Source organism: Ailuropoda melanoleuca, chromosome 2 (assembly GCF_002007445.2).
Source record: "Ailuropoda melanoleuca isolate Jingjing chromosome 2, ASM200744v2, whole genome shotgun sequence".
Lineage (NCBI taxonomy): Eukaryota > Metazoa > Chordata > Mammalia > Carnivora > Ursidae > Ailuropoda > Ailuropoda melanoleuca.
The window spans coordinates 40,413,807-40,441,593 of NC_048219.1; the positions used below are offsets into that span (position 1 = coordinate 40,413,807).

Genomic DNA, 27,787 nt, shown 5'->3' on the forward strand with positions numbered 1-27,787 from the left:
AACATGCACTGTGCTAAACACTCACTATAAAGCAGTCCTCACAACATTACAGATTTCTACGCATGGGGACACTGAGCTGTCTTGGGAAGTTGAAAGACTCACACTTTCCAAAGATCTGCATTTGTTCACCTAGTTTCCTAAAGCAGATCTTTGTGTTCAGGGAAGATGTGTGTTGCAGGGCAGAAAGCAGATGTTATTTGCAAACAACCTGTTCTGCCCTTTTTTCCCCCCAAGTCCGAATTCTGGAAAGGAAGTTGGAAGAAAGTTGGTCGGTAGGCTCTGAGAATAGTTGGAATGTGAGTTCTTTCTCCAGCAAGACCTGAGACGAATGGTTGCAGGGCATGTAGGACATGCTGGACTCCAGGCATTGAGACCTTCCAGCAGTAGCAACCATCACTTTGTCGAAGTTTGGAATCTGCAGTGCCACCTGCCTTCAAAGGACACCTTGGAAATAGTCAACTAAGGACTTAAGCAGCAACTGTCAAGGACTGAAGAAAATTCTGTTTTCCAGGCACCATGGAATTCCCTTGAATCTGGTTTAACCTTAAGGATCAGGACTGAATTTCCTGCTGGGTGGTAAGATGGGAACTCATCTAATTTAATTTAAAAGAATAAGTAATTTGACATTTCTTCCATACTCAAATATTACACCGCACTGCTTATTCTAGAAGGCTCTACAAACTCAAGAGCAAAAAGTAGGCCATACAGGAAGGCAAATTTTCATTCTGTAAATTTTTTTCCATGATCACCACTGTTCAACAATGGAACCTTTCTGTGCCTGTTTCCTCACCTCTAAAATAGGGATAATAAAACTTAACTTTAAAGAACTGTTTAAGGGATTAAAATGTATCAATATATAAGGTGCTAAGAAAAAATTTCCTACCTAGCAGGTAACAAATGCTCAGTAAATTTTTTTTTTTTTTTACTGTGGCATAGCAAGTTTTGTTTGCTAAACTTCAAGTACTACCTTTTTGGAAAACATTTGGAAACCTAAGTTAAATACCTTTAAAAGGAAGGTTCATCATTGATCTGGAGTTCAGACGGTCTCCTTGAATATAACAGACTTTGGCAAAAGGGAAATTCACCACAGCCTTACTTAGAAACAAAAATCAGAAACTGATTGCATTATCACTTGTTAATTCTACCTCCTAAAATAGTTCAAATAATGTTTCTATTTTCTGCTTTCACAACTACACTCTAGGACCCCATCATTTCTCACCTGTACAGCAGTCTTCTGGGACTAATGTATTTATCTGTACAGTCCTTTCTTTGCCCCCGACCTGACAGTAATCTGCACAGCATCCTCAGTGATCCTGTTGGAGTGCAGATGTGATGACAGAAGTTCCTCGGTTTAGGCACACCAACAGCCAGTAGGCCAAATCTGCCTGGTAACTTTTTTATTTTGTTCTAATTTGAATGCCTTTAAGCAGGTAGGTACCACAAGCCCAACCACTAACTACTGTATGTATTGATTGCACTCATTCAGATTCACACTTTTTACCTGCCTGGCCCCCTCCCTGTGAGATGTGAGTTTGTCAACTCCTGATCTACAATCCCAGTACTGCAGCTGGCATGGTCTTTCTAAAATGAAAATGAGGCCATATTTCTGCCTTGCTGTGCTTAAAAAACAGCCATTAATCGGCTACTCTTTGTCTAGATGTGTTCATTCAGGAAATATTTATGGTGTACCCACAGTGTGCACAGCAGTATTGTTTCTAGATGCCAGGGATATTGCAGTGAACAGAACAGACCAACATCTGTGCCTTCATAAAGCTTAAATTTCATCAAAAGAGAGAAGTGCTATAGAGATAAAGCACAGGAGAGGAATAAGGACAATGGTGGGGTGCAATTTCAGATAGGCTGGTCAGCAAAGGCCCACAGAGATGAGGGCATCTGCTATAAAGACATGAGAGGGGAATGCATTCCAGACAGCAGCAGATACGGTGCCCTGGAATGCTAGTGGGCTGTCCCCTCCAATATCTCCTCAAGTACTAGTCTTTCAGGAATCAGCTCGAATGTCATTTCTCCAAGGAACTTCTTCCTACCATTCTCGGGATGATACTCCTCTCTCACACTCTTACATCTCAGATAGTTTCATGATTCTGTCATTTATAGATATTGTCCTCAAAAATATTCACTGGAAAAAATTACCTGAAGGATAAGTACACACGATGAGGCATTCCTGATGAAATTCTCCTTTGGTGTTTTCCTAATATAGACGTTCTCTAGAATTCTTTGGGAAGAAAAGATTTTGGAATTAAAGTCCATATTTAAATTTACCAGCTGAGGGAAGTTGGACAAATTCTTTAGCTTTGCCCAAACCACTATTTATGCAATAGTAAAGTGTTGTAATATGAAAAGGTATGCTAAAGGCCTAACTCCATGAAAGAACACAGTAGACCTTCAGTAAGTAATTGCTTTTCATGCAAACTGCTTTCCGTCCTCTATTCCTCCAGTGGCCTCTGCTGCCACAAGAGGGCCCCTACAGTATGGCTGGAAAGGCCTGTCTGCTTTACTTTCGCAGATTTAACCAGCTACCAGCTCATCTCCAAAGCTTTAAATCCATGGTGTATGAACTCTGAATGAAGAATGGCATTCGACAGGCATATAGTGATGATGAGTTTGGTACCACCAAGACTATTACAAACAGTTGTGGTGAAACAAGAACCTCGTACGGTGAAGAGGAAAGGTCTTTTGAGTCTAGCTGACTGGGATTTGAATGTGGGTTTCACGACCACACTGGACAGTTTACCTTACCTTCCTTCTGTTAAATAAGATTTTGCCAGGTCTCTGCTAGGGGCTGGCTGCCAGCCCCAGTGAGCCGGTCTAGCTTGATGGATGGGTGAACAATTGCTGTGATGAGAGCTGTAGGGAAGTCCTGGGTGTACCCAGTAACTGCTCACCTGCTGTGGACACACGAAGGCCCCAGCTCTGTGCTTTGTTCCTCAGCAGTGCCTCTTGTGTGGTGTCCCCAGTAATGACAACCCTGTGTATGGAAGCCAAGGTGAGACAAGAAACCAGCGAAGGGCTGAATGAAAGAGCATTTATCTCACAAATTAGAAAGTCAAATTCTAAGAGGATTTTTAAAACTTGATTGAAACATGCCTTAAGGGCAGTCTCTTCAACAAATGGTGTCAGTAAAACTACATGCAAAAGAATGGAGTTAGACCCTAAAACAATCTACAAAAACTAAAAATGGATAGAAAACTTAAATGTAAGACATAAAATTACAGGAACTCTTAGAAGAAATTGTAAGGGAAAACTTCATGACAATGGATTTGGCCATTACCTCTTGGATAGAACACAAGAACAGATAAATTGCACTACATCAAAATTTAAAACTGCATCAAAGGACACAATAAGAATGAAAAGGTGACCTACAGAGTAGAAAAAAATATTTTCAGATAAACGTATTTTATAAGGGGTTGAAACTCAGGACATATAAAGAACAATACATCAACAAAAAAATCAACAAAAAAAAGTAGTATATAAATGGCCAACACACATATCCAAAGATGCTCAGCACAGCCAATCACTAGGAAAATACAAATCAAAACCACCATATGCTCACCTCACACTCCCTAGGCTGGCTCTTTCAGTAAAACAAAAAAGGATATGAAGAAATTGGGACCCTTGTACACCTGGTTAGAATGTAAAATGGTGCAACCACAATAGAAAACAGTATGGCAGTTCCTCAAAAAAATAAAAATAGAATGACCAGATGACCTGGCAATTTCAAAAGAATTGAAAGCATCTTTGTGCACACCACTACAGATTGTGCCCCCCATTTGTATGTTAAAACCCTAATCCCCATTGTGATGGTATTTGGAGATGGGCCTTTGGGAGGTAATTAGGTCATAAGGGTGGAGCCCTCATTGGATTGGTGTCCTTATAAGAGACAAGACAAAACTTCCTCTCTGCTCTCGGGTCAGGTGAGGATAAGAGAAGATGGATATCCCACAAACCAGGAAGCAGGCTTTTACCAGACGCCAGCCCCTTGATCTTGAACTTGTCAGCCTCTAGAACTGTGGGAATAAACGTTTGTTGTTTAAGCCACCCATTCTATAGTAATTTGTTACAGCAAACTGATTAAGACACCCAATTTCTGCAGTATTATTTACGATGCCAAGGGTGGAAGCAGCCCAGTGTGTCCATCAACAGATGAATGGATAAACTGTGCTATATACATACAATGGAATATTATTCAGCCTTTAAAAGGAAAACAATTATAACATCATACTACAACATGGATGGACCTCAAGGACATTATGTGAAGAAGCCTGCAGCAAAAAGACAAATACTGTACGATTTCACTTACATGAGGTTATCTAGAGTAGTCAAATTCATAGAAATAGAATGGTGGTTGCCCAGGGGCTGGAAGAAGGGGGAAATAGGGAGCTGTTTTAACGGGTAGGAATTTCAGTTTTGCAAGATGAAGAAGTTCGAGAGACTGGTTGTACAACAATGTGAATATACTTAATACCAGAACTGTACACTTAATGGTTAAGATGGTCAATTTTATGCTTATACATATTTTGCCATAGTTTGTTTTAAAGCCTGTACCAAAGTAACTCTCTTGATGAGCATTGCTTTATTTTAGGGTTATTTCCTGGTCAAGCTACTCAGAGGCTTAGACACCTGATTAAGCACATGAAATATTTTAAAGGTAGAAAGACTAGCATTTCTTTCCTTTGAATTTAGCACAAGTATTCCAGAGACACTGGGTATTTAATCGTATGTGCTATCCATACAAAATATTTGTATAAAGAAAAAATTCCTCCTGTGTCTTCTCTCAATACTGTACTCACTATTTACCAAGCAAATCCGCAACACCAGCTGCGTCAGCTACAGCCCAGTTCTGACACCCTACCTGGAGTGAGCAGCAGGTCCTGTAGTTCCCACAAGACTCAGGCTCAGTCCCACACCACTGTCACCTCCCCCCACCCCCTTCCAAAGCAGATCACAAGTCCAAGTGGTTAAGCTGTGCATCTGGCCAACCAGCTATTAACCAGAGGTTTCCAGGACCTGCTTAGTTTTGAATACTACTTTAGAGTAGTTCACAGAACTCAGGAAAACAGTTTGTTTAACTACCAGTTTCTTATAAAAGGATGTATCTCAGGAACGGCCGGATGGAAGAGATGCTTTGGGCAAGACATGTGGGAAGGGGTGAGGAGCTTTCCTGCCCTCTCTGGGAGCACACCCTCCCAGCACCTCCTTGTGTTCAGCAGCCTGGAAGCTGTCCAAACCTTGAGTCCAGGGATTTTTATGGAGCCTTCATTATGTTGACAAGATGAAGTCACTAGCCATCAGTGACCGATTTAACCTCCAGTCCTCTCCCCTTCACCTAGGAGGGTAGGGGGAGGAGCCTGAAATTTCCCAACACAAATCACCATGGTTGGTTCCCCCCACACCCAGCTCCTAGCCATCCTTTGGGGTTCTCCAAAGGTCACCTCATTAAGAAACTCAGGTGCGGCTGGTTGAAAGAGGCTCATTACAAATAACAAGACTCCCATTTCATCTTTATGGCTATGAAACAACTCAGAACAAAAATAGAGCTACAGGAATACCTTTTGTTATAAAGAATTTTAGGAGCTATGTGCCAGGAACAGGGATAAGGACCAAATATAAATTTCTATGATAAATCACAATATCACGATGGCAAACTGTAGGGTTTCAGTCAACTAATTGGATGCCATCCTCTTAAATGTGGGCAGACTTATGGCTCTTTGTACGCACTTAGAAAAGAATTTTAATACATGTGTTCAGGAAAAAGTATTTATTTGACACCTTTACAAAAATATTTAGGCACATAATTTTCATGTTTATGTCACCTGATTTATATATCTCAATCCTTAGTACCTTTTAAAAACACTAAAATGGTCATTTTGTAAACAGGATCTGTATTGAAAAAATATTGATAGGTCAACATTTGTAGACAAAAATCAGTTGATCATCAGCATGAGAAAAAAATACTTATGAACAAAATAATCTCTAAAAAACATTTTTGTGAGACAATAAATCTAACCAGTAGATTTCTTTTTAAAAAGTAATTCAAAAAAGAAAGCTTAAAAACGCCCACCAGTGAGTATCTCTTCTTACCATGAAGTGGCACCCTCACATAAGACCTAGCACCCAAGTTCAGGACCCAGCGATGGCTCCCAAACGCCAGCCACCGAGTGAAGCGGCAGCTCAGAGGCGGCACGGAGCCAATGCGCCGCGCTCGGAAAAGGGAAGAAGGAAATGTCTGGCCTGCGGAGCCCGCAGAGGACCTGCACCTTAGGGAGACAAACTGGGAACACGTAACCAGCATCGCCGTTCTGAGGAGAAGATAGAAAATCATTTTTGCTCTTTGGAAATTCACCACCAAAACAGAAGTAACTGTTCTTTTTTAAAAACAGGTGGAATGAACTGCATTGCATAATGGCCACAATTATATCCATTAGGTTTTTTTTTCTTTAAAAAAAAAAAAGTGCTCTTTAACATTCCAGAGGCAACAAAGTACAGGGTCACATTTTTCAAGAAATACACCCACTGCCCAGGCCTCTAGTATTTAAGAAGCAGAGATGAAATATCTTAGTTTGCCTACAGTCTCACCATGAAATAATGACAGTAACAACACTTGCTGGGTGCCTAACAGGTGCGAGGCACTGTGCTGAATAGTTTCACATCCATTATCTCATTTATTGTGAATGTTGTTGTTTTTCCCTCAAGGAGGGAAAAATCAATTACAGCCTCGATTATGAGGAGGAGCTGATACAGAAGTACCCCCTTAACCACAAGGGGTATTTTCCAAGATCCCTAGTGGATGCTTGAAGCCACAGACAGTACTGAACCCTATACGTGCTTTTACCTATACATACGTATGATAAAGTTTAATTTATAAATTAGGTACAGCAATAAGAGAAAAATTATACTGTAATAAAAGTTACATGAATGTGGTGTCTCTCAAATTATCTTCTTGGGACTGTACTCACCCCTGTGGTGACGCAAGGTGATAAAGTGTCTACGCGACGAGATGAAGTGAGGTGAAGGACGCGGGCACTGTGACGTAGTGTTAAGCTACTTGCTGACCTCCTGACTCTGCTTCCAGACCTCGGCTGACCGCAGGTAACTGGAACCAAGGAAAGGGAAATGGAGGAGAAGGGGTGACTCCTGGATTACAGAGTTAAGGGGAAGAAAGAATATGTGAAACGGAAGGAAGGGGAACCCAGGCTATTCACACAGTTCTAACAGCCCGGCACTTCTCTCAGAGCTAGCGGAGTAGCAGGAGTTGTAAAAGTCCTTGTAGAATAAAAAAATGCTGCTGCTCTATGGGTGGGTTGGGGACTCCTAATCCGTGGTAACTGCCAACAGCTCTTACTTACAAATCACTGACTCCTTTCATCTCCTTTCTCTGAATACGGGTCTGGCTGAAGAATTACACATTCCTTGACAGCAAGAACTCTCCTATTCATGGTGGTTTCCCCCAGAGCCTGCCACACGGCTCTGGCATAAAAAAGAGGCTCAATAAATCTCTGGTCACTGATAAGACAATAACAAAAGCAGTTCCAAAATCCTAACCGCTACTCCAAACCAATCCAATATGAAACTCTACTAGTCTTTCCATGAAGAACCTGTTTCAGCGTTACTGACCCGAACTTTCCATGGATTCTTGATACAACAGGACTACAGAAACTTGCAGATGCATGTTTTTTTAAACCAACATGCAAGCTGGAGCCTACAAATGACTGACTTATAAAGTCCACAGCCATATGAAGCAATTAAAAATCACCTGACACATTGGCAATGTACAGTCTGGTCAACCACGGTTATTTAAATCAACCTGGCACAGACTGAAAAGCAGAACGGCCAAAGAGGACTTTGTTGTCATTAACTCAAGAAGAAGAGCCACTAGTCAGAATTTGGTTTTCAAAATTCTCACCACAGCTCATCTGTCTCAAAGGACAAATTAAGGATTTAACTATAAAGCTGCCTCTCTTTCTCCCAGGAGGTAGTTAGTAGGTCACAGAATTTTTGCCTTGTAAAATATCAACCTTGGGGCAAAATCCAGACATTCTGGGTGATGTGAGAGCACCAGGTATACCTCTAGTTCACTATAACCAAGCCTGCACATAACTGAAAAACTCCAAAAATGGCTGGCCAGTCTATTCAGTCTCCAACTTCCCCAGGCTGCTTTCTCTTACCTTGACACGCTGGTGGAAGTCAAGGGGGCATCCAGGAATCAGAACCAGGACAGGGCAGAAGCTGCAACCTGCTCTACTGCCTTCTGGCCAGTAAGCAAGTTCTTCACGGGGGGCGGGGGGGGGGGGGGATCCTAAGGTCANGGTCACGTGCATTTAGTGAGACTGTAATTATTCATGATTTTCTCAAACCTAGAGAGATGACATCTTCAAGGAACCTGACCCCCTAAAAGCAGTTCAACTCCTCCTGGGGTTCTAGCCTAACAGCTCTAGACACATCCAAAGGCCTTTCATGATGAGAAGTTCTACAACACAAATTATTTCTAAAGTCCAAGTTCCCTCCATGTGGCTTGACAGAAGAAGGAACAGAACCACTAAAATTAACTCTCGCAATGCCTTTCCACCTTATCCAGGCAAAACCAGGCAGTGGCAGGCAACATTCACAGCCAGAGTTTATATCACTTGAGGCCAGCCTGGAAACTAGAAAGAAGCTCTGGCATCACTGTCCCTAATTTGCAAAGCCTATTCCTCTCTGACTCCAAATTCAACCAAGCACCTGCCTCCTTGAAAGAGCTCAAGCAAACTCAGCTAGTAGCCCCATTTCCTCACCCTTAGAGGAAAAGGGCAGTTAATCAATGGCAGCATGGTTCAACAGGAGAAACATGAATTTTTACTTCTTAGCAAGTCACCTACTTCCTCTGAGTCTTGTTTTCTTATTGGTAAAACAGACAAATCCCATCCTACATAAGATAATATCCTTTGCACCGCCCCCCCCCCGCCCGGCCCCAGAATTTTCAGATGAGATGACCCTGAAAAAAGGGAGCCTTGGGAGCTTTTAGCTTGGAAGTTGGCCGTGAGGCTAATGCTAGGGACCCAATACCACCAGCCAGGCTTTAGTAAAGACAAACCCAAATACAGGAAACACACGAATATGAAAATGACCTCAATATAATTTTAAAAATAAAAAGAAATCAAAACCTTCCAAGCCTCCTGTTAAGTCACCAAAATACTAATCGTTTGGATCAATAGAGCCCTGTGGACTCCAAACCCAGTGAAAGAGAAGTTAGTGTGTTCGGGTGCAGAAGTACCCAGCCTCTTCTGCACTCTGCACAATCGGCCTGTGCAGACACTTGTACCCGAAGTCAGTGGATGTCTCTGTGCCAAATGACAGGGCTGTGTATGAGGCAAGCCCCTTCCCGCCCAGAGAGGCAATTCAGGCAATGCCCATTCACAGCTGTTCTCCCAGGATGCGGCGAAAGTCTTGAGAGAATCTGACATGCCCAAGAGACACGGGATGTAGGTGAGAGTATCCACAGGAGACAGGTATGCTCATGCCATTGAAGCTCTAACGCTGACACCGCCAGACAAAGACCAAGCCCGGACAACAGAGAAACATCCAAACAGGGTTTCCCCTCAAACCAACACATTCAGGAATGTCAGACCTCGTTGTATTAATTCAAAGAGGAGTAAAAAGAATAGCAACCAAATCCAGAGGAGGAAAGCACAGTAAAGAGATGGTGGCCAGCTTGCGGGCCTGCCATTCTCCTCAGAGAAGAAGTGCTGAGCTGCATGGTTTACAAAATGCAGCTCTTCATATGACTCTTGATCTTGCAGTCATGAGTTCAAGCCCCATCATGGGTATAGAGCTCGCTTAAAAAAAAATTAAAACAAAAAAATAAACAAAATGCAGCTTTTCACATGCCTGTCACCTCATATTGTAGCATCTGGTTTCACCACTTTGGGGGAGGTAAGGGCCGGTGCTTCAAAGCCCATTCACAGGCTCGCAGTTTCTAAGAGCTGAGAAAAGTTTCTGTGACTTGTTCCGAGTCACAGCATCTTCTGAATGGATCGTAAAGTTAAGTTTTCTCTCTTAACCCGCAGGCACAACAGCAGGAGTGAGCTCATTCAACTACCTCCAAAAACATCTCTGTACCCCCAGCACTCAGCGTAACGCCAGGTACATATTACATACCCAGTACATTTCAGTTGAATGAATGAATCCGATAGATGAATAAATGAGTAAAAGTCCTACTTTCTCCATCCCTTCGTTATCGCCATCCTACACAACAAAGAGGGAATAGCGTAATTTCAAGGAATGCACTGTGCCCGTGCTAGGAAGTCTCAGGGAAGCCAACATGGAAACCAGTACAGCTTCAAAGCCCACATAGTTTTTTAGTGCCAAAGCTATCATCTTTAGCAAATGCAGTGATGATATCCTTATGAAGAAAATGCAATTGTTAAGAAATAAAATTCAAAAAGGAGAAATTTTAGCTACTTGGCTGCATTTCCAGCAGAAGGCAGGCTAAACTGCCTCTACATGCAGCAACGATTTGCACGAGGTGGCTCCAGCTGGAGCACCGTGTCCATGTGGCTCTAAGGGACACCTGGATATCAAACTATGGAATACAGTATTTTCAAAACACCGATGGTTCATTGTTGGCGTAAAAGAAATAAATTAGAAAGCCTGGTACATTTTCCAGTTTGATATAAATTATTTCCAATGGTATATTTAAAATAGAGTCAATTATAAGTTTCTCTCATAAAATCTTAAAAGGCAGCAATCAATCCTCAGATTGTACAAGTGCAAAGGAATGGTATTTTCTCCATAATCAAGACACCTAAGCATCTGCGTAAGAATTGCCAGTGTTCTCAGTTGATCAAAAACTTGGGCCTACGTCATCGAAGCCATCCTCTGGTCATACTGCTCCTTTCCCCTTAATGTCCAGCTTGTTACTGGCCTCTGACTGTTTGTTCAGCTGCTCTTCGGAGAAAGTGATGTAGGAATACACCAGGCTTCCAGCAATGCTGCAAAACAGAAAACACCATCAGGGAGGAAAGAAGGAAGGAATGGCCAAACAGATACAGTGTTTTCAGCTCCCGAAAGAGAGACACTCCCTCATCATGGTATCACGCACTGTTGCCGATGCTCTGAGGAAACGAATGTTTGCACATACCTGCTGGCAGGAGTGCCAATTTTACACCACCCTTCTGGAATACCGTTTGTTGAAGTAAAAACCTTACAATTCTGCTTCTCCTTTGACCGAGCCATCTACTTCATGGAAGAACTTTGTACATCTTCATAGACTTATCAAGAGTTAACCACAAAATTTATAATAGCAGAAAATTAGATAAAGGATAAATGTCCCAAGAGGAAATTACATAAATTCATACAATAGAATATGATGTATTTCATAAAATCATGTAAAACGAAAACAGCAATGACATCTTAAATGAAAAAATAATCTCACAAGACAGAGTATTGTCTAAACCCATTATTTAAATAAACATGAATACGTATACTGATACGCATCAGAATTAAGTCTAGAGAGAACACAAGGATATTAATGGTTGTTACATCTAGATGGTGAGATCATAGGTGATTTTTCTATTTTCTCTATTTTCAAAAATATTCAAGACAAAGGAATGTAATTTTTAATAAGAATGAAAACATCCCAATTAGTAAAGCAAACATGCAAACCCTGGGCCATTCACAGAGCTAGTTTCTCTCTGACTAGAGTCAAGTTCACAGTGGAGAACCTATCACCTGAGCCCTCAGCCTCTGAGCTGGTTTCTGGTACCCTCACTTGTCCATCACACTGACCACCAGGAAGGAAGATGCACTTGAGGGACAGTGATTATACCTGTCTATTCTCTGCGGCGACCTCAAACCCACATGGGTACACAGCCCCTGCCCTAGTCACTAACTGAAAGCAAGCTGAAGGAGCTCACAGAGACACTCGAGACTCTTCTGACCTGCTCTTCTGCTAAGCCTAACACTTGTGACTCTCGTGGGTCTCCAGCTGGCATCTTGGCCCAGACTCTGCTTTCAGATGTTCCTGTCCTGGATTTGGCCCCCCACCTTTTGCCTGACACTTGACTCATGAACTTGCACCTTATTTGAAACTAGTTCTATCCCCCTCTAGGCTTCGGGGTTCCAGCCCCACACCAGCAGCAGCAAGGTAAGAGATGACTCGCTCCTACAAATAAGGAAGCAGAATCAGGCAGCCGCAGCACTTAATCACCAAATTGTGACCACTTACTAAAGTCTGCTACATGTCAAGCATTTATCATACATCTGCCATTGTGAGATTCCTGCAAAGTACAATATCCCTGGCAAGGTGCTCATTTTGAAGAAGAAACTGGGTTCCAGAGTCCTAAGATAACTTGCTCAGGGTCATAGAACATCCTAGTAATGGATAAGAATAAAACCCATGTCAATCTGATTTTCTCCACTGAAACAGCTTCCTCCCAATGGCTCCTGCTCCACTTGACAGAAGTGATACTGGTACTTATTTTGTTTCCATCAGCCTATAAATTTCTAAGGCCTCACTCTTAGCTCTACCAAGTCCTCTGCACTGGCCTGACAGTACGTAGCAGTATAATAAATAACTGCTGAGTGACTATCTGTGCGGGCCCATTCAAAGACAGGAGCCTCATGAACCCAATCTTGGTGCCAGTTCCATAAGCTTCATCTTTTCTTTCATCCAGTCATTTTTTTCTGTTTCTTTTTCTTTCTCGCTTTCCTTTTCTTGCTTTTTAGAGACTGTGATCTCTCAGGCTCTTCTAGAAACTCTTCTGGTTTTCTAGTGCATCAAGTCGATGATTTCCCTGGGAGCTGGGCTAGAACCCAAGGAGATGGCTTACTGGAGCCTTCCCGATGGAAGCTCAACATTCTTTGAGGTTCACACGTACATCTACGGGACAGGCAAATTCTCCTTGCCTCCAACCCCACCGCCCTCACCACAGGGTAGGAATGCTCCTTTCTTTCATCCTATCCTCTAGGGTCCTCCTCTTAGAACCACCTTAAACATAACAATGCTCTATTTTTCCTGTGAAGACAATCCTTGATGTTTATGTTAAGCTCACTTCACCTGGAGAGAAAAATTGGAGCAGTGCAGGATGGAAGAAGACAATACCCTGGAATTTCTTCCAGGCCTCATCCTTATGGTAATCCTGGACCCTACATCCCTAACATAGTTAGTGTAATGAAAAAGCATGGACTTTGTGGAGTTAGGTCTTGGTTCAAATCTTGAATACACTGCTAGCTCTGTGTCCCTTGGCAAATTTATTAATTTTTCTGAGATTCTATTTCTGTATTCATAAAATAAGAATAATACTCTCTATAAATGAGATCACATTCATAAAGAACCCAGGCCCTAATCCCGGCACATGGTAAACAATCAGGAAATATATATATTCCCCTCCCCTCCCTTCCCTGCCAGCCCTGCTACTCAAAGACCTGAGGGGGACGCACTGTGAACAAAGGTAGGCTGGTATAATATGGAGACTTAACCTGATGCAAGAGGGGGGTGCACTGTTGCCACTAAGTTGTTTGAATAACCAGAGCAAAACCAAAACACAGACTGCTGTTCTAAACTTGGGAGATTAAAGAGCACAGGCTTTTCAAATTCTTACAAGTTCCAACATAAGGCAATAATAAAAGATTTTTTATCTCATCTTTATTCCTGTCTTTATCATTACCAAATATTCACGTTTTCAGAAATGGCCATTCCCAAATCGCCTGAAAAAAACTGAGTATCCATCCACAAGGATCCTGTGTGCCGAGCAGTGGTGAGCTGATGTTTTGGAAAGGAATCTAAATTGCTTCCTAGCAGCTTCCGGCATGTGGGCAAGCTTCGAGGAGGGTAAGAGGAGGGTGGAGAAAAGAAAGGGAAAAGCCCAGATTGGGGGTGGGGGTGGGGTCTATGTGAATCTTTATACATCACTACCAAATGGCTGGGAATCAGGACCTTCTGTAACTTCAGCTCATGTCACTCCTTTATACAAAATCCTCCAACATCTTACCCTCTCTTAATAGTAGTCCCCAATCTGTCACTCCACCCCATTACCTGTATGACGCCATCTTATCTCATCCACGCTACTCCCACCACACTGGCCTCCCCTGTTCCCTGAACACACCCGGCACACTCCCACTTCAGGCTTTTTTCACTTGCTCTTCCCTCCAGAAATCGATGTGGTTCATTCCCTCCATTTTTTAGGTATTCACAAAAAATGTAACCCTTCTCAGTGAGTGTCCCCACCCCTTGCAATACTCCTTATTCCCCTTCCTTGCTTTACTCTTCTCCATTTACCATGACAGCTAACACTGATCACCAGCAAATATTTCACTCACTTATCTTCATTCATTTTTTGTCTCCTCTACTAGAAGGAAAACTCCATGAAGCGCAAGGGTTTTGGTCAGTTTTGATAGCAGCTCTATACCCAATGCCTAAAACAATGTTTGGCAGGTATCAACCATACATTTATGAATAAATGAATCTTCCCAGCTAAATTACAAATTCCCTGAACAGAAAAATTAGTCTGTGGCTTTGTATACACTAAGTCATCACTTCTTTAACATGCACAGAATGGGTTCCATAATTCTGATTCTTACTCTGCCTACCACAGGAGACAGAATAAAGACCAATCAGTGGTGAGGCAGGGGGTAAGCAAGGTGGCTTTGGGAACTGTTCAAAATGAAGGGGGGCCATTTGATCTCTTACCCCATGTGCCCTCCCATGGCTAAATCATGGGGCAGATTTTTCTAGTCGGATCAGGGTTAGAATCTCAGTTCTGCTTCTCACTAGGGCAGCTGTGTGCCCTTGGACAAATGACTTTACCTGAGTCTCCATTCCACCGTGCTCTGAACTGGAGGTGACTAAATGAGACGGCGCTGTAAAGACGGTGTCATGGGCGAGGTACTCCACGAACACTGCCTCCCTATCTGCTGCCTTCCCATACATGTAGTCATGTCTTGTCTACACTAGGGAAGTGTTGGTCCGTGCACGTACTTTAAAAACAGAAGTACCTTCGTCACAGATGTCTGGCCAGGATGTGAACCATTCCATCCGCCTAGGAGTTTTAGGAATTTGCCCAGAAGTAAATTTAGAAACAAATAAAAGGCTCCCAAATTCTGTTGTGATGTTGTTTGGAACTCATGGGCCGTGACAAGGATATTATTTGCTTTATTAACTGATATGAATCAGACAAATGCTCTAAGACCATAATTCTGGGGAGGCCCCAGATAGATAGGTTTGCTGTTGTTGTTCTTATTTTTAAAGACTGCATTAGAGAAAAGTTATAGAAAAACAAAAAAGAATATAAGCCCAAAACTTGTTTTCTACCTATTCTTTCTGTTCAGTGTTAGTTTCTTGGAAGGGGGGATTCTCTCACATATTCAGAAAGAGCGAGCTAGCTAGCTAGCTATTTATTTATTTATTTTTGCTTTCTTGACATCTTTGGTACTCTTCCTCAACTTGGGGCTACGTCCAAACTACTTCAGCTCATCTATCATTTCCTACCCTACATCTATACTCCTTTTTCTTTTCTGCCTCTTAAAAAACCTTACAGTGTGGGTGGAGGACTGCCATTAGAACTAAAAGGTAACATATTTTATGTGTCTTCCACACCTGGAGGAAATTCGTTCCAATGTCATTAAGTCTCCTGCAAAATAACTCCAGACCCACTGAGCATGGGGCACAGTTTCCACAGGACTCCCATAGGGTGAATCAGAGAAGTTCAGTGGCAGAATTACGACAGACAACTCTAGTTCAAAAACTGTGAGCAAAAAAACTGAGGTTGCAAAAGGTGAATTATAAATAGCTCGTGGCAGTATTGTAACAGAACACAGATTTTTTCTATATTCCATTTCAGTGCTCTTCTGTCAGGAACTATGATAGAACCAACAGCTAGCCAACCTCCCTAGATCCTATTCAAAAGTCGAAGTTACTCTAGTGAGATACATGCCAGTTATATAATCTATAAATAGCCTAGTGGCGATTACATCAGCAGCAACTAACTGGTAACACAAAACATGTCCTTCTCTCTCTCCAAATTAGAGAATCACTAAGCAAAGGAAAAGCTTATGTCCTTCAGGAGAAGTCTGGAATCAGAATAGAATCTACTAGGATGGAATTATGCAGGAGGAGAAGCAGTCTGAAAATCAGAAGCAATTCATCTTTCTAAGGAAATAGGCAAAGGAGTCCAAAATGAGGGACCAGTAGATTCAGGTACTGAGCAGAACCGGCTAGACCTAAATCCTCAGGAACCAACTTTGCAACTACTCTGAGCTGCACCACGTCACATACCAGAGACTGTGGAGCCCGTTGTGTGGCTTCCAAAGCTTATAGTAAAATGAGTTTTGTGATCCTAAAGGAAGCTGACTTAACAGTATGTAACCAGTATGATAGCAAATCATAAAGGGATATGAAAATAAAATTAATCCATTCATCTATCCACTACTTACTAGACTGTGGTTAAAAATGAAGACTTGGAAGTCAAATCGTGGATGGAATACTTACCAGCTGAGTACTATTGGGCAAGGTTTTTTTTTTTTTTAAAGATTTTATTTATTTATTTGACAGAGAGAGAGACAGCCAGCAAGAGAGGGAACACAAGCAGGGGGAGTGGGAGAGGAAGCAGCAGGCTCACAGCGGAGGAGCCTGATGTGGGGCTCGATCCCATAACGCCGGGATCACGCCCTGAGCCGAAGGCAGACGCTTAACCGCTGTGCCACCCAGGCGCCCCTGGGCAAGGTTTTTAGCCTCTCTCTGTGAATGTAATATTCACAGGATCTAGCTCATAGGGCTGTTACAGAGATTAAGTATGGAATACTCAGCAGAATGCCCAGTACAAGTACACGTAAAAAATACTGGCTAATATTTTGTTACTATTACTAGTTGAATGCTTATTATGGGTCAGGCACTGATAAATACTGGCACACTGTAAATAAGAGAAGTGGTTTCTGCCCTCAAAAAGCCAAGAATCTAAAATGGTGATAGATACATATACAGTTTAGTAGGCTACACTGTAATTATTCAGCCATTTGCTGAATAATGATGCATTAAAGAATGAGAACTTGGACTCTGCAGTGCAACCCATCAGGGTTAAAATCCTTGTGACATGACTTACTAATTGTGTGACACTGGCAGATCTAGGAGAGAATGCACCACGTCTCTCTAGAACATAATGCCTGGCATACAGACACACACTCAATGCATAACTTCAGAATACACTCAACTTACTTAACCTCTCTAGGCTCAGCCTCCTCATTTATAAAATAGTGATAACAAAAAGAATTTCTAAAGTGTGTTACAAAAAATTAGGCTATTCAACAGAGAAAGGATAGCATTTCAATAAAAGGTACTGGAACCACTGGATATCTATATTAAAAACACACACACACAATAAAAAGAACTTTTCATCTCAATCTTATACAATATATAAAAATTAATCCAAAAATGGGCTATATACCTAATTGTAAAATAAAACTATAAAACTTCTAGAAGAACACATCAGAGAAAATCTTTGTAACCGTGGGTTAAAGATTTCTTAGATACCTAACACTGAAAGCACAACTCATAGAAGAAAAATTGATAAAGTAGTCTTAAAAACTGTGTTCTTCAAAAGACAGTATTAAGAAAATGAAAAGACAAGCTACAGACTGGGAAATAATACTTGTAAATCACATATCTGATAAAGGACTTGTATACATAATAAATAAAGAACTCTTAAGAAAACAAGGGGCGCCTGGCTGGTTCCGTTGGTTGAGCGTGTGATTCTTGACTTTGGAGTTGTGAGTTGGAGCTCCAGGTTGGGTGTAGAGATTACTTAAAAATAAATTCTTCAAAAAACAACAACAACAACAAAACATACTTAAAACACATAACCCAGTTTTTTAAAAATGGGCAACATATCTGAACAGCCATTTTACCAAAGAATACATACAGATGGCAAATAAGCATGTGAAAAGATGTTCAACGTCATGAATCATACGGAAATTAAGAACACAATGAGGCACGCCTGGGTGACACAGTCGGTTAAGCGTCTGACTCTTGGTTTTGGCTCAGGTCATGATCTCAGGATCATGAGTTCAAGCCCTGCGCAGGGCTCCACACTCAGCAGAGTCTGCCTAAGTTATTCTCTCTCCCTCCCTCTCCCCATACCCCTTCCCCTGCACTCACTCTCTCTGAAATAAATAAATCTTAAAAAAAAAAATAAACCTACAATGAGATACCACTATAGATCTGTTAGAATGTCTAGAATTTAAAAAACAAAAACTGACAATACCAAGGGCTGGGATGTGGAGCAACCATTACAGAGCATCATATGTAGCTGAGGGATATGCAAAATGGTACAGACATTTTCGAAAACACTTTGGCAATTTCTTTTTTTTTTTTTAAGATTTTATTTTATTTATTCGACAGAGATAGAGGCAGCCAGCGAGAGAGGGAACACAAGCAGGGGGAGTGGGAGAGGAAGAAGCAGGCTCATAGCAGTAGAGCCTGATGTGGGGCTCGATCCCATAACGCCAGGATCACGCCCTGAGCCGAAGGCAGACGCTTAACCGCTGTGACACCCAGGCGCGCCAGTTTGGCAATTTCTTATGAAGTCAAACATACACTTACCAGACAACCCAGGACAACCACTCCTAGGTATTTACCCAAGTGAAATGAAAACTTATGTTCGCAAACATTTAAGCAAGTATTTCAACAGCTAATATAAAACAGCTAAAAACTGGAAACTGCCCAAACACCTTTCAATTTGTGAATGGATAAAAAAAACTGTGATACATCCTTAACGGAATCTCAGAATACAACACGAATCTCAAATGCAGTGTGCTAAGTGAAAGAAGTCAAACCAAAAGCTACCATTCCATGACATTCTGGACACTTATCTGGACAGAAAAAGGGGCTGAGCAGAGAGGGAGAGGTTCAGTGCAAAGGGACATGGGAAGATTTTAGAGGCGATACAATTGCTCTATAACATGAACGTGGTGGTAGTAGTTACATGACTGTATGCATTTGTCAAAACTCACAGAACTATACACGAAAAAGGGCAATTCTGACTGTATTTAAATCATGTATTAATTTTTTTTTAATGGAAGGAAAAAAAGAATCACAGATGAAGATAAGTCCCAGAGAGTCTAGGAATTCTAGCCTGGGCAGTTATGAGAATGATGTCGTCATTATCTGGAAGAGCTATATTACTTAGGCCAAAGGCACAGGCCAAGTCCATCAACTGATGGAAGTACAGAAGCAGGCTCTTGTCACCACCCTTCGCTAATCATTTCCTACTCTCCCTTGTTGCCATTTTGGGCTTGGGTGAGCACTCACTAAGCGGCTACTGGGAAAGGCATTTAGAAGAGTTGAAGACAGCCAGGCTCTAACAGCGCCCTACAGGAAAAAATGCCTCCCAAATTGCAGAATCAATGTGCATGAAGTGTGAGCAAGCTACCCTTGCAAATCTCCTGCTGCTCGCCCTTGAATCACAACAGAGAGAGGGCTAGCGAAACTTTTCTTAAAGAAACTAGGCAGGGTAGAGGGAAGCTAGATGTAACTGGATCTAATCACAGAATCTTTTTTTTTTTTTTTAAGTAGGCTCCACATGCAGGGTGGAGCCCAACATGGGGCCCAAACATCAAGACCTGAGCTGAGATCAAGAGTCAGATGCTTAATTGACTGAGCCACCCAGACGCCCCTAATCATACATTCTTTGAATATGGTTTAATTACTGATTTCCTTCAAAGTGCAGTCAGCCAAAGACGACTGACACCATTTCCAATCAAAGTGAAATACGGTAGGCACTTTAAGTTTGGTTTTTACATTTAAAAAAAAAAAAAGTAATGTTCAGCACCTGTGAGTCTGCTTACCAACTAGTAAAAGTCAAAAAATGTAAATAAAACCATAATTTTCATTTTAAACAGAAAAAGTAAAAAAAATTAGATAATATATACTTTCCTCTACGAAAGCTGAAACGCACACTGTAATGGAAATAGTATTCAAAAAGAAATTCACCTGGATTTTAATCCCAACTCTGCAACTAACTTGGCTGGTTAAGTACATCAATTATTCTCCCCAGCCTTGTAATAAAAGATTAAAGCGACAGGATATGTAAAATTTATTACAATAAAATGCGAAAGCAATTAGAATTTATTAAAAATACTACCTAAAGACAAGAGTACCAACGACAGTCATTATCATAATTATCACTATCAAGTAACCTTGCTGGCAAAACCAGACTGTTTTAACCAGAACTAAAATGCACTAGCTGACACAATAAGAAATTCTACTGGAAGAATTTTCAAGATGCTGGATTTGATATATGTCAGACTGATGTATTTCATAACCTTCCAACATACTCAGACACTAGTTTTTTAAAATAACCTGCAATGTGAAAGAAGATACCTAAGCTTTCTTCTAAGAACTTTGTTATCTTGTAAGAGATTTGAACTACAAAGATCTGAAAATGCAAACAGAAGCTTTCACTTCATTTTGGCTGTAAGGTTATTTATTTGAAGAGAACAAAAAGAAAATCAAGGCACCTCTGAGTTAGGTCTATATGGTGCCATGAGGTGATTCTTTAATCCAAATTTTTAGAAGTGAATGAAACGCAGGTCACATCCAAAGTCAAAACTGTTCCACCAGGTTGCTCCTAATATCCTAGCCCTTCCTCACAAGTATGAATGAAAGAAACTGATATTTACTCTGCACAGATGTCAAGCAGTGAATTAGGTACTTTATATTAGATTATTTCATTCTTTTTTTTTTTTTTATTCGACAGAGATAGAGACAGCCAGCGAGAGAGGGAACACAAGCAGGGGGAGTGGGAGACGAAGAAGCAGGCTCCTAGCGTAGGAGCCTGATGTGGGGCTCGATCCCATAATGCCGGGATCACGCCCTGAGCCGAAGGCAGATGCTTAACGACTGAGCCACCCAGGCGCCCCTAGATTATTTCATTCTAACAACTCTAAAGAGATATGGATATTTTTGTCCCTGACACATAAGAAAACTGAAGCTCAGAAAAGATAAACACTCATTCAAAGTCACATAGATAGCAAACATCAGAACTGCAACTCCAAACAAGGTCTGAGACTGAACTACTCATCTTCCTTCTATAACGTGTCATCCTCGGGTACATATTACAACCACCCCCCCAACTCCCACCCCCACAAATAACAAATGATTTTTCCTCTAAAAGACAAACTATACTTGTAAATAAATGTCAGGGAAGGGGCAACAATGAGTTATTAACCTATTACCAATATGAGTACAGAATTCTCATACTGATCCATAAAGAAGGTAGAATAGGTATTATCATCACTTGTTTACATTTGAAGCAATAAAATCCCAGAGAGGTTATATAATTTCCTTCAAGGTAAAGAGATGACATGCTCATATTCTAGTAGAGAGCTTTATAAGTTTCTAAAGTGTTTTTTCACCAATCCATAGAGAATTCATCACTTTTTTTTTTAAGATTTTATTTATTTATTTTTCAGAAAGAGAGAGGGCACAAGCAGGGGGAGCAGCAGGCAGAGGGAGAGGGAGAAGCAGGCTCCCCGCTGAGCAAGGAGCCTGATGCAGGACTCAATCCCAGGACCCTGGGCTAATGACCTGAGCCAAACGCAGACGCTGAACTGACTGAGCCCCCCAGATGCCCCTCATCAAACAAATACTTATTAAGCAATACCTGGATTCATTCTAGGAGCTTGGGAAATGAGTGAACATCACAGGCAGAGACCCCTGCCCCCATGGAACTTACATTCCAGCAGGAGAGACAGAAAAAAGGCAATAAATACAAATAAGCAAATTACAGAGTGTATTAAAAGAGATTAAGAGCTCTGGAAAAGAGAAATAGAAAAGCAGAATAAGAGGGTTTGGCAGTATCAGAAGGGGAAGAGCGGGTTGCAATTTTAAATAAGGTTGTCAGGACAGACTTCCCTGATAAGGTTAACATTTGAGCTAAAATTCACAGTCACAAAGGAGTTAGCCATGCAAATGAAGAAGACTAGGCAGAAACCTAGGCAAGAGATGTTGGTGGCTTAGATGATGACAGGAGCAATGCAGAAGGTGACAAGTGACTCTTTTCTGGATCTATTTTGAATACAGAGCCAACAGAATTTGCTAATGCACTGGATACTGGGTAGAAGATTGAAGAGTCAAGGATGATTCCAGGGTTTTTGAATCAAGAGGCCGGAAGGATAGTCTGCAGCGACTGATATATATAGGCTGTGGGTGGAGCACACTTGGGAGGAAACAAAGTTCAGTTCTGGACGTGTGAGTTAGAGAAGTCAAGTGGGCTGGTTAGATATACAAGCTGGAGTTCAAACAGAGGTCTGGCCCAAATACAAATTTGAGAATTTTTAAGCATACATACGGTATTTAAAATCATGAAATTAATTCTGGAACTAAAAAAGGATCTTTCATACAAGTCACCCTCATCACTGACCAAGTCTGGACTAAAGCAATGCAGTGACATGTCCAAGGTCAGACACATATAAAGCAATTCTAACAGAGCTGCTCTTCTTTAGCCCTGAATTTTCTTGAGAACACTGTACTGCCACCTAGCATAATAAAAGACTGTTCTTTCAAGGCTAGTAAGTAAAAAGGGTTTAACTTCCAGAAAAGATTCCCTAAATACTGTGTATAAATATGGAACCATCTTACCCCCATTTCTTAAAAAGCATTATGTGACATTAATACGTAATACACTATAAGTGCTCAATAACTGTTTAATAAATGAGCAAATCTGCAATCAGATAGCCCCTTACTGTGACACTATTTAAGTATCCAAATCCCACTTATCGAAGTGGTTACACTTAAATATTTTCACTTACCTGATATTTAAGCCAATGAAGTTTGTCCATGTGAAAATATAATCTCCACCAAAGACCATTCCAATATAAGTTATTAATATATTCTACAAAGAAAAACGGCAATATGCTGTAACACAGGTTTAACTGAGCTTTTTCAATATTCATATAAACTCATCCACAGAATGGCCCAAATACCTATCCTTAAAATACAAAATCAAATAAGCTGACAACAACAAAAACCCACCAATCCTAAAATGAGTATAGTATGAAATAAGAAATAAGAAATGACATTAACCTCTTCCCAATCTATCCCTGCAAAAGCTAAATGCTTCCACTGAGAATTATCACCAGATTACCAGCTTCCCATGTCCCACGGTATGGGCTGACATTGTAAACCTAAATAGAGAAACACTGCTGTCACTAGGGGTAGAAAACACTAATGCGTGTTTAGCAATCTTAAAAAAGAATGCTTTTTCCTCCCATTGAGGTAACTGTTGATTGTGAGGGGAAAGTGAAGAAGGAAAACCTCACATGTAAGCATCTTTCCCTCTTCTTTAGAAAGGAAAAAGGGGATGGCAGGGAGTTTATCAACATGAACATTGTTTTTAGAGGCATCTTTTTTCGTATCTTAAAAAAATACATGAAAAGTCATCTCAAAGTCCCATACTTAAAATGACCTCTCCTGACTCCCTTAAACTTCCAGATGTAAGCATCTGCTTATCGATCCCTTTTAATTCTCTTCAGGCCACAAGGTGAAACAAACTTTCCCAAAGTTCAAGCTACTATTCAATTCTTCCCTAACTTCCTCTCTTTCAAATTCACAAGTCACCCCCTCCCTCTCCACTATGGCAGCTGTCGGAAATGGTAAATGTCACAAACATTTGTAGAACCTGGGCTCGCCTAGATGGGGCCTAGGAAGCAGAAGTAAAGTGCCACAGTGCTTTTGAAAGGCCAGAAACTTCAAAATTATTTTTATAATGGGAGTGCCCTTTGAGAGAGCATTTAAAATTATGTCAGTCTCTTCTAGGTCTAAGAATGGAGACAGCAACGACCTCAGAACAGATTCTCTTATTATTTGAGGGGAAAAAGCAAAATTAAATACCATGCAACAGTAAACAAGGTCAGTAGGCGACTTAGGAAAATGTGTAACAGGATAGGCTTATTAGAACACAGATCCAGAGAGATGGCAGGTTAATTTGCATAAAGCGCTCAGGAACTACAGAAAGGGAGTGAGAACCCAAACCTTGCTGCTCAAAATCAATCAGGAAAAGACAGCAATGCCCCCAAGCAGAACTTACTAGCAAGCACAGAAGAGACTATGGTAGGCGCCTCAAAACTCAGACTGCAAATCTCCAATGTTAGTATACCTCGTTAAAAATGATGATTTTGAGGCTCTACTTTAGAGATTTTGATTTCGTGTATTAGAGGGGGGCCTAGGAATTTCCATTTTTAATTAAGCATCCTCAGTAATTTTCCCTCTATGCTTCAGAGAAGCAAGACCTAGTGTCAGCCCCTGGGGGACCAATGGCTGAGCTAGCAGGGTTGTATCTGGGAGGAAAGAAGTTCCACTGTGGACCATGAGACTCTGAGCCGGCAAGGGCATCGGCGTCCCCCCATCTGTCGGAAGATGTTAGACATCCTTCAATAGCAATACCACCAGACAGCAGCAACGGCAGCTGTAAACTAATCAGACCATCCAGTTTTTTTTCCTCTCTCTAAAGTGTGGAAGTAAAACAGATCCCTTTGGACACAGTAAATCCACTGGGCTCTGCAGGGAGGAGGAAATAACAAAAGAAAAGTACTGGACTTTCTGTTAATAAGACCATGATTCTATTAGTACCCTGTGCTGATAAACATAAAGAAAGTACCCTATGAAATCTCAAGCAAATAGGTTATTAAAATTAAATACTGACTTTCGGGCAGTATCCTTTTTGGCAAAAACATGGTAACAACTGGCCTCTCATGTTCTTGCTGTTCTTATTCTGAACATGCACGCCATTCACTTTGCTCTGGAAGCATTTACTTTACAAAACCAAAACAGAGCTGAGAGCTGATTTGAGGGGCTAAAACAAGCAAGCCCAGGCCTGAACGTAGAACTGCCTCTAGCTTTCATGGGAATTCACACAACTAGTCCTGGCTTAATTTAGTATTCTATTTACACCAAACACTCCAAGTCCATGATCTGAAGTCACAGACCTGAAATTTTAACCCAAATCTAGTTTCTAAAGTGAGGGCAGGTGGCCACCACTCCATGGGGGTACAAAGGGAAACATAGCGGGGCAGTAAAAACCTTATTCTTCAATCCCTTCCCTCACTATTGCCAAATGGGAAATCAGAAGAAGTCCCAAGGGCAAGCATTCTATTTCCCAAATGATCATGGACCTACCTCTCTCTCTGTCTTACCTTTTTTAGAAAGCAAGCCTACCCTGCTAATTCATTTGGAAATCAGCCATGCCATAGCCTCCTGGATCCTAAAGCACTAGAAGCACAAAGTCAGATGAAAGAGGCCTCAGGCTTCAAACCACTAACTTCAGCTCAATATTCAAGTCAACTTGGCCCCCCTGGCTGAAGACAAATGAGCCTCCCTCAAATAAAATGGATCAGGAGGAAATGACATCACTGGAAATGTCAGACACAGCTTTTAAAAGTGGGCCATTTAAGGTTTGGCTCATGCACTGGAAAACTCCCTTGATTAACTTCTGGCAGGCATCCTTTCCCTACAACAGCCAGAACTCAGTAAGGCAGAGAACAGAACAGTTTTCATTGGAGGTTAAAGAGACAGGCCTACCATTCCCAAGCTAGTTACCTACCCCGTCTGAAACAAGTCTAATTCCTCTTCCTCTACTCTAAGGTAACCCATTCTCCTTTTCCCATATTCCCCAAAGCCTAGTTGCCTGAAAGTGGAGATTACACCCTCCCTGAGTTTTCTTAAAGACCATTTTAGAAACCAGCGTCACAATCTTTCAAACCAAGACAATCTATGAGGAAAGAAGGATGGTGGGGTTTTAGGCCACAGCAAGATTTAGAGTAACAATTTTTAAATAAAGCAGATCCCCAAAAGACAACAGTATTTTTCAACTCACTTTAATACAGCCAACTATTGTGGTTGTAAGGGCAGAATTATACTGCGTGCAGAGTACTGTGGCGTACATCAGGATAAACCTGGAACGAAGAGGCAGAAGAGCCAGTTGCTTACTTTACAGCGATCTCAGCCAAGAGACACAGCGCCCGCCACGCTACACTGTAGTCACTGACTGTGAGCTTTCCTCACCTCACCCCTGCGTGTGCTGCAGCTTTAGATTCTTTTAAAATTTCATTAAAGAGAAAAACATGTCCATTTATTGACCAGGTGCCTTCCCCAGCTACCCTCACCAAAACCTTGAAACCACCATTTCTAATCATGAGTACTCTTTTTAGATCATATTTCCACTAATTCACCTAACCTAGATAGAAAGCTGAGCTTATAGACCATGAATCAGGTGTGCACTTCCCATGAGGTCGATGTGACCTCTGGACAGGAGGCAAAAGAGATTCTTAAAGATGGAAGAAACCCAAATTAGCTTTAAGAGGGGACATAGGTTCACTTAACAACTAAGTGGCAGCAGTTGGAACGGACAGATTTACAACCAGGCTTCTGAGCCTGACTCAGTACCAAGGCACCATTATTAATGTTCTTTTGAAGCACTCCCTCACTGGGCACCTAGCCTGTGCCAGATTTCATCAAACTGACTGGCTGAGGAAAAAAATTCCATAGGGAAATCCAAAGGCAAAGAGAAGAGGCACATTAGTAGATACCCTCTTGCCTTCCACATATACTCTTCTAAGAGGAAGACAACCTCGTAGGGAGACTCAGCCCCAAATTCAAAGGCTGCCACTGCTGCCTGCGCAAACTCAGGCACCTTACTTGAGTTCTGGGACTACTTCCTCATAGGTAAGAGGATGAAAATATGCGTCAAATGGTCAATATAGAAATAAAATAATGCATTCTGAAATATAATGGTGCTTATCACATGCTAGGTTATTGGGTAAACAGTTTCTTGTCTCCATCCTTGGAAACATGACTCTGGAATTAGTTTAGTAGCCCTAAGGGCACATTCCCAAGGGCTGTGAAACCACCTGAACCTGAGAGTTTAATTATCCTATGCTGATACACTCAAGAGACAGAACAGGATACTAGAACAAACTTCTCAAGGAAAACTATCTGCTAACAAGGCAACAAAGGCTTACCCCATCACACAAGAGATGGTGAACTGCAGAACAAAGAGGGTGTCGGCCCAGCCTTCAAAATCCATTGCCTGTAATACACAAGAAAGTATGATTTTAGAGCAAGCCCTCAAAATCAGCTGTTCTGTTCTTCCATCAAAATCCTGAGTACTCACTCCCACCACACATACACATATATAAATTTCCCTGCATCGCTCACAGGATAGCGAGTGATGTTTAAGAATTTGATATATATGGAGCTGAACCCAAAAAAGCAGTTTCAGAAGGTTTTCTCCTTTCTAAAATGTAATGTGAGGAAGATTTTGTACTTCTCCCTATTGGTACAAAGAAACTGGTATTTGCTTGAAGGTAGAAGCCGTACCTGGCTAATCTCAGCGGTTCTCCCAGATGGCTAGTATTAAAAGCTTTCTCAAACATTAAAACATACTTCTTCCCTAGAGCATGTGAAGGCTCAAGTGCACCCTTAGTTACACAAATTCAGCTGAGGTCTATCCAGGGAGAACTACTATTTTAAAACAGCTGATGGTAAAACGAAGGTTTTGCAGCCTTTTTGTTTTTAAGCCAAAAGCAAAGGAAAAGAAGTGAAAGGGTGCGTTGATCACCTCATCTCTCATCCAAGAGGGAGGGTTTCTCTCTCAAGTACATAATTTCTCTCGCAATATCAGTTTGTTAAGCAAATATGAGAAACACTCCACCTTTTATCTTTCTGCCAACCTATCCAGTGTCAACTCTTGCCACTTCGACATAAACCTCACAGCTGCCAGGCCCCAGCAATATGAGGCTCTTTGCC

At 41.4% G+C, this 27,787-nt stretch overlaps 1 protein-coding gene across 1 annotated transcript in view; it reads right to left on the reverse strand.

The window, feature by feature from the left end:
* Nucleotides 1–909: 909 nt before the first annotated feature.
* SLC35D1 (solute carrier family 35 member D1) overlaps nt 910–27,787 on the reverse strand; it is a 49,366-nt gene continuing 22,488 nt past the window's right edge. Inside the window, exons 9-14 of the mRNA XM_002921947.4 lie at nt 27,001–27,068; nt 25,857–25,935; nt 22,795–22,877; nt 6,975–10,985; nt 2,904–2,986; nt 910–2,233 (exon numbers count right to left, since the gene is read on the reverse strand). Coding sequence (XP_002921993.1) covers nt 10,877–10,985; nt 22,795–22,877; nt 25,857–25,935; nt 27,001–27,068 — 339 coding nt within the window. The 3' untranslated portion in view covers nt 910–2,233; nt 2,904–2,986; nt 6,975–10,876. The remainder of the gene's footprint in view (nt 2,234–2,903; nt 2,987–6,974; nt 10,986–22,794; nt 22,878–25,856; nt 25,936–27,000; nt 27,069–27,787) is intronic.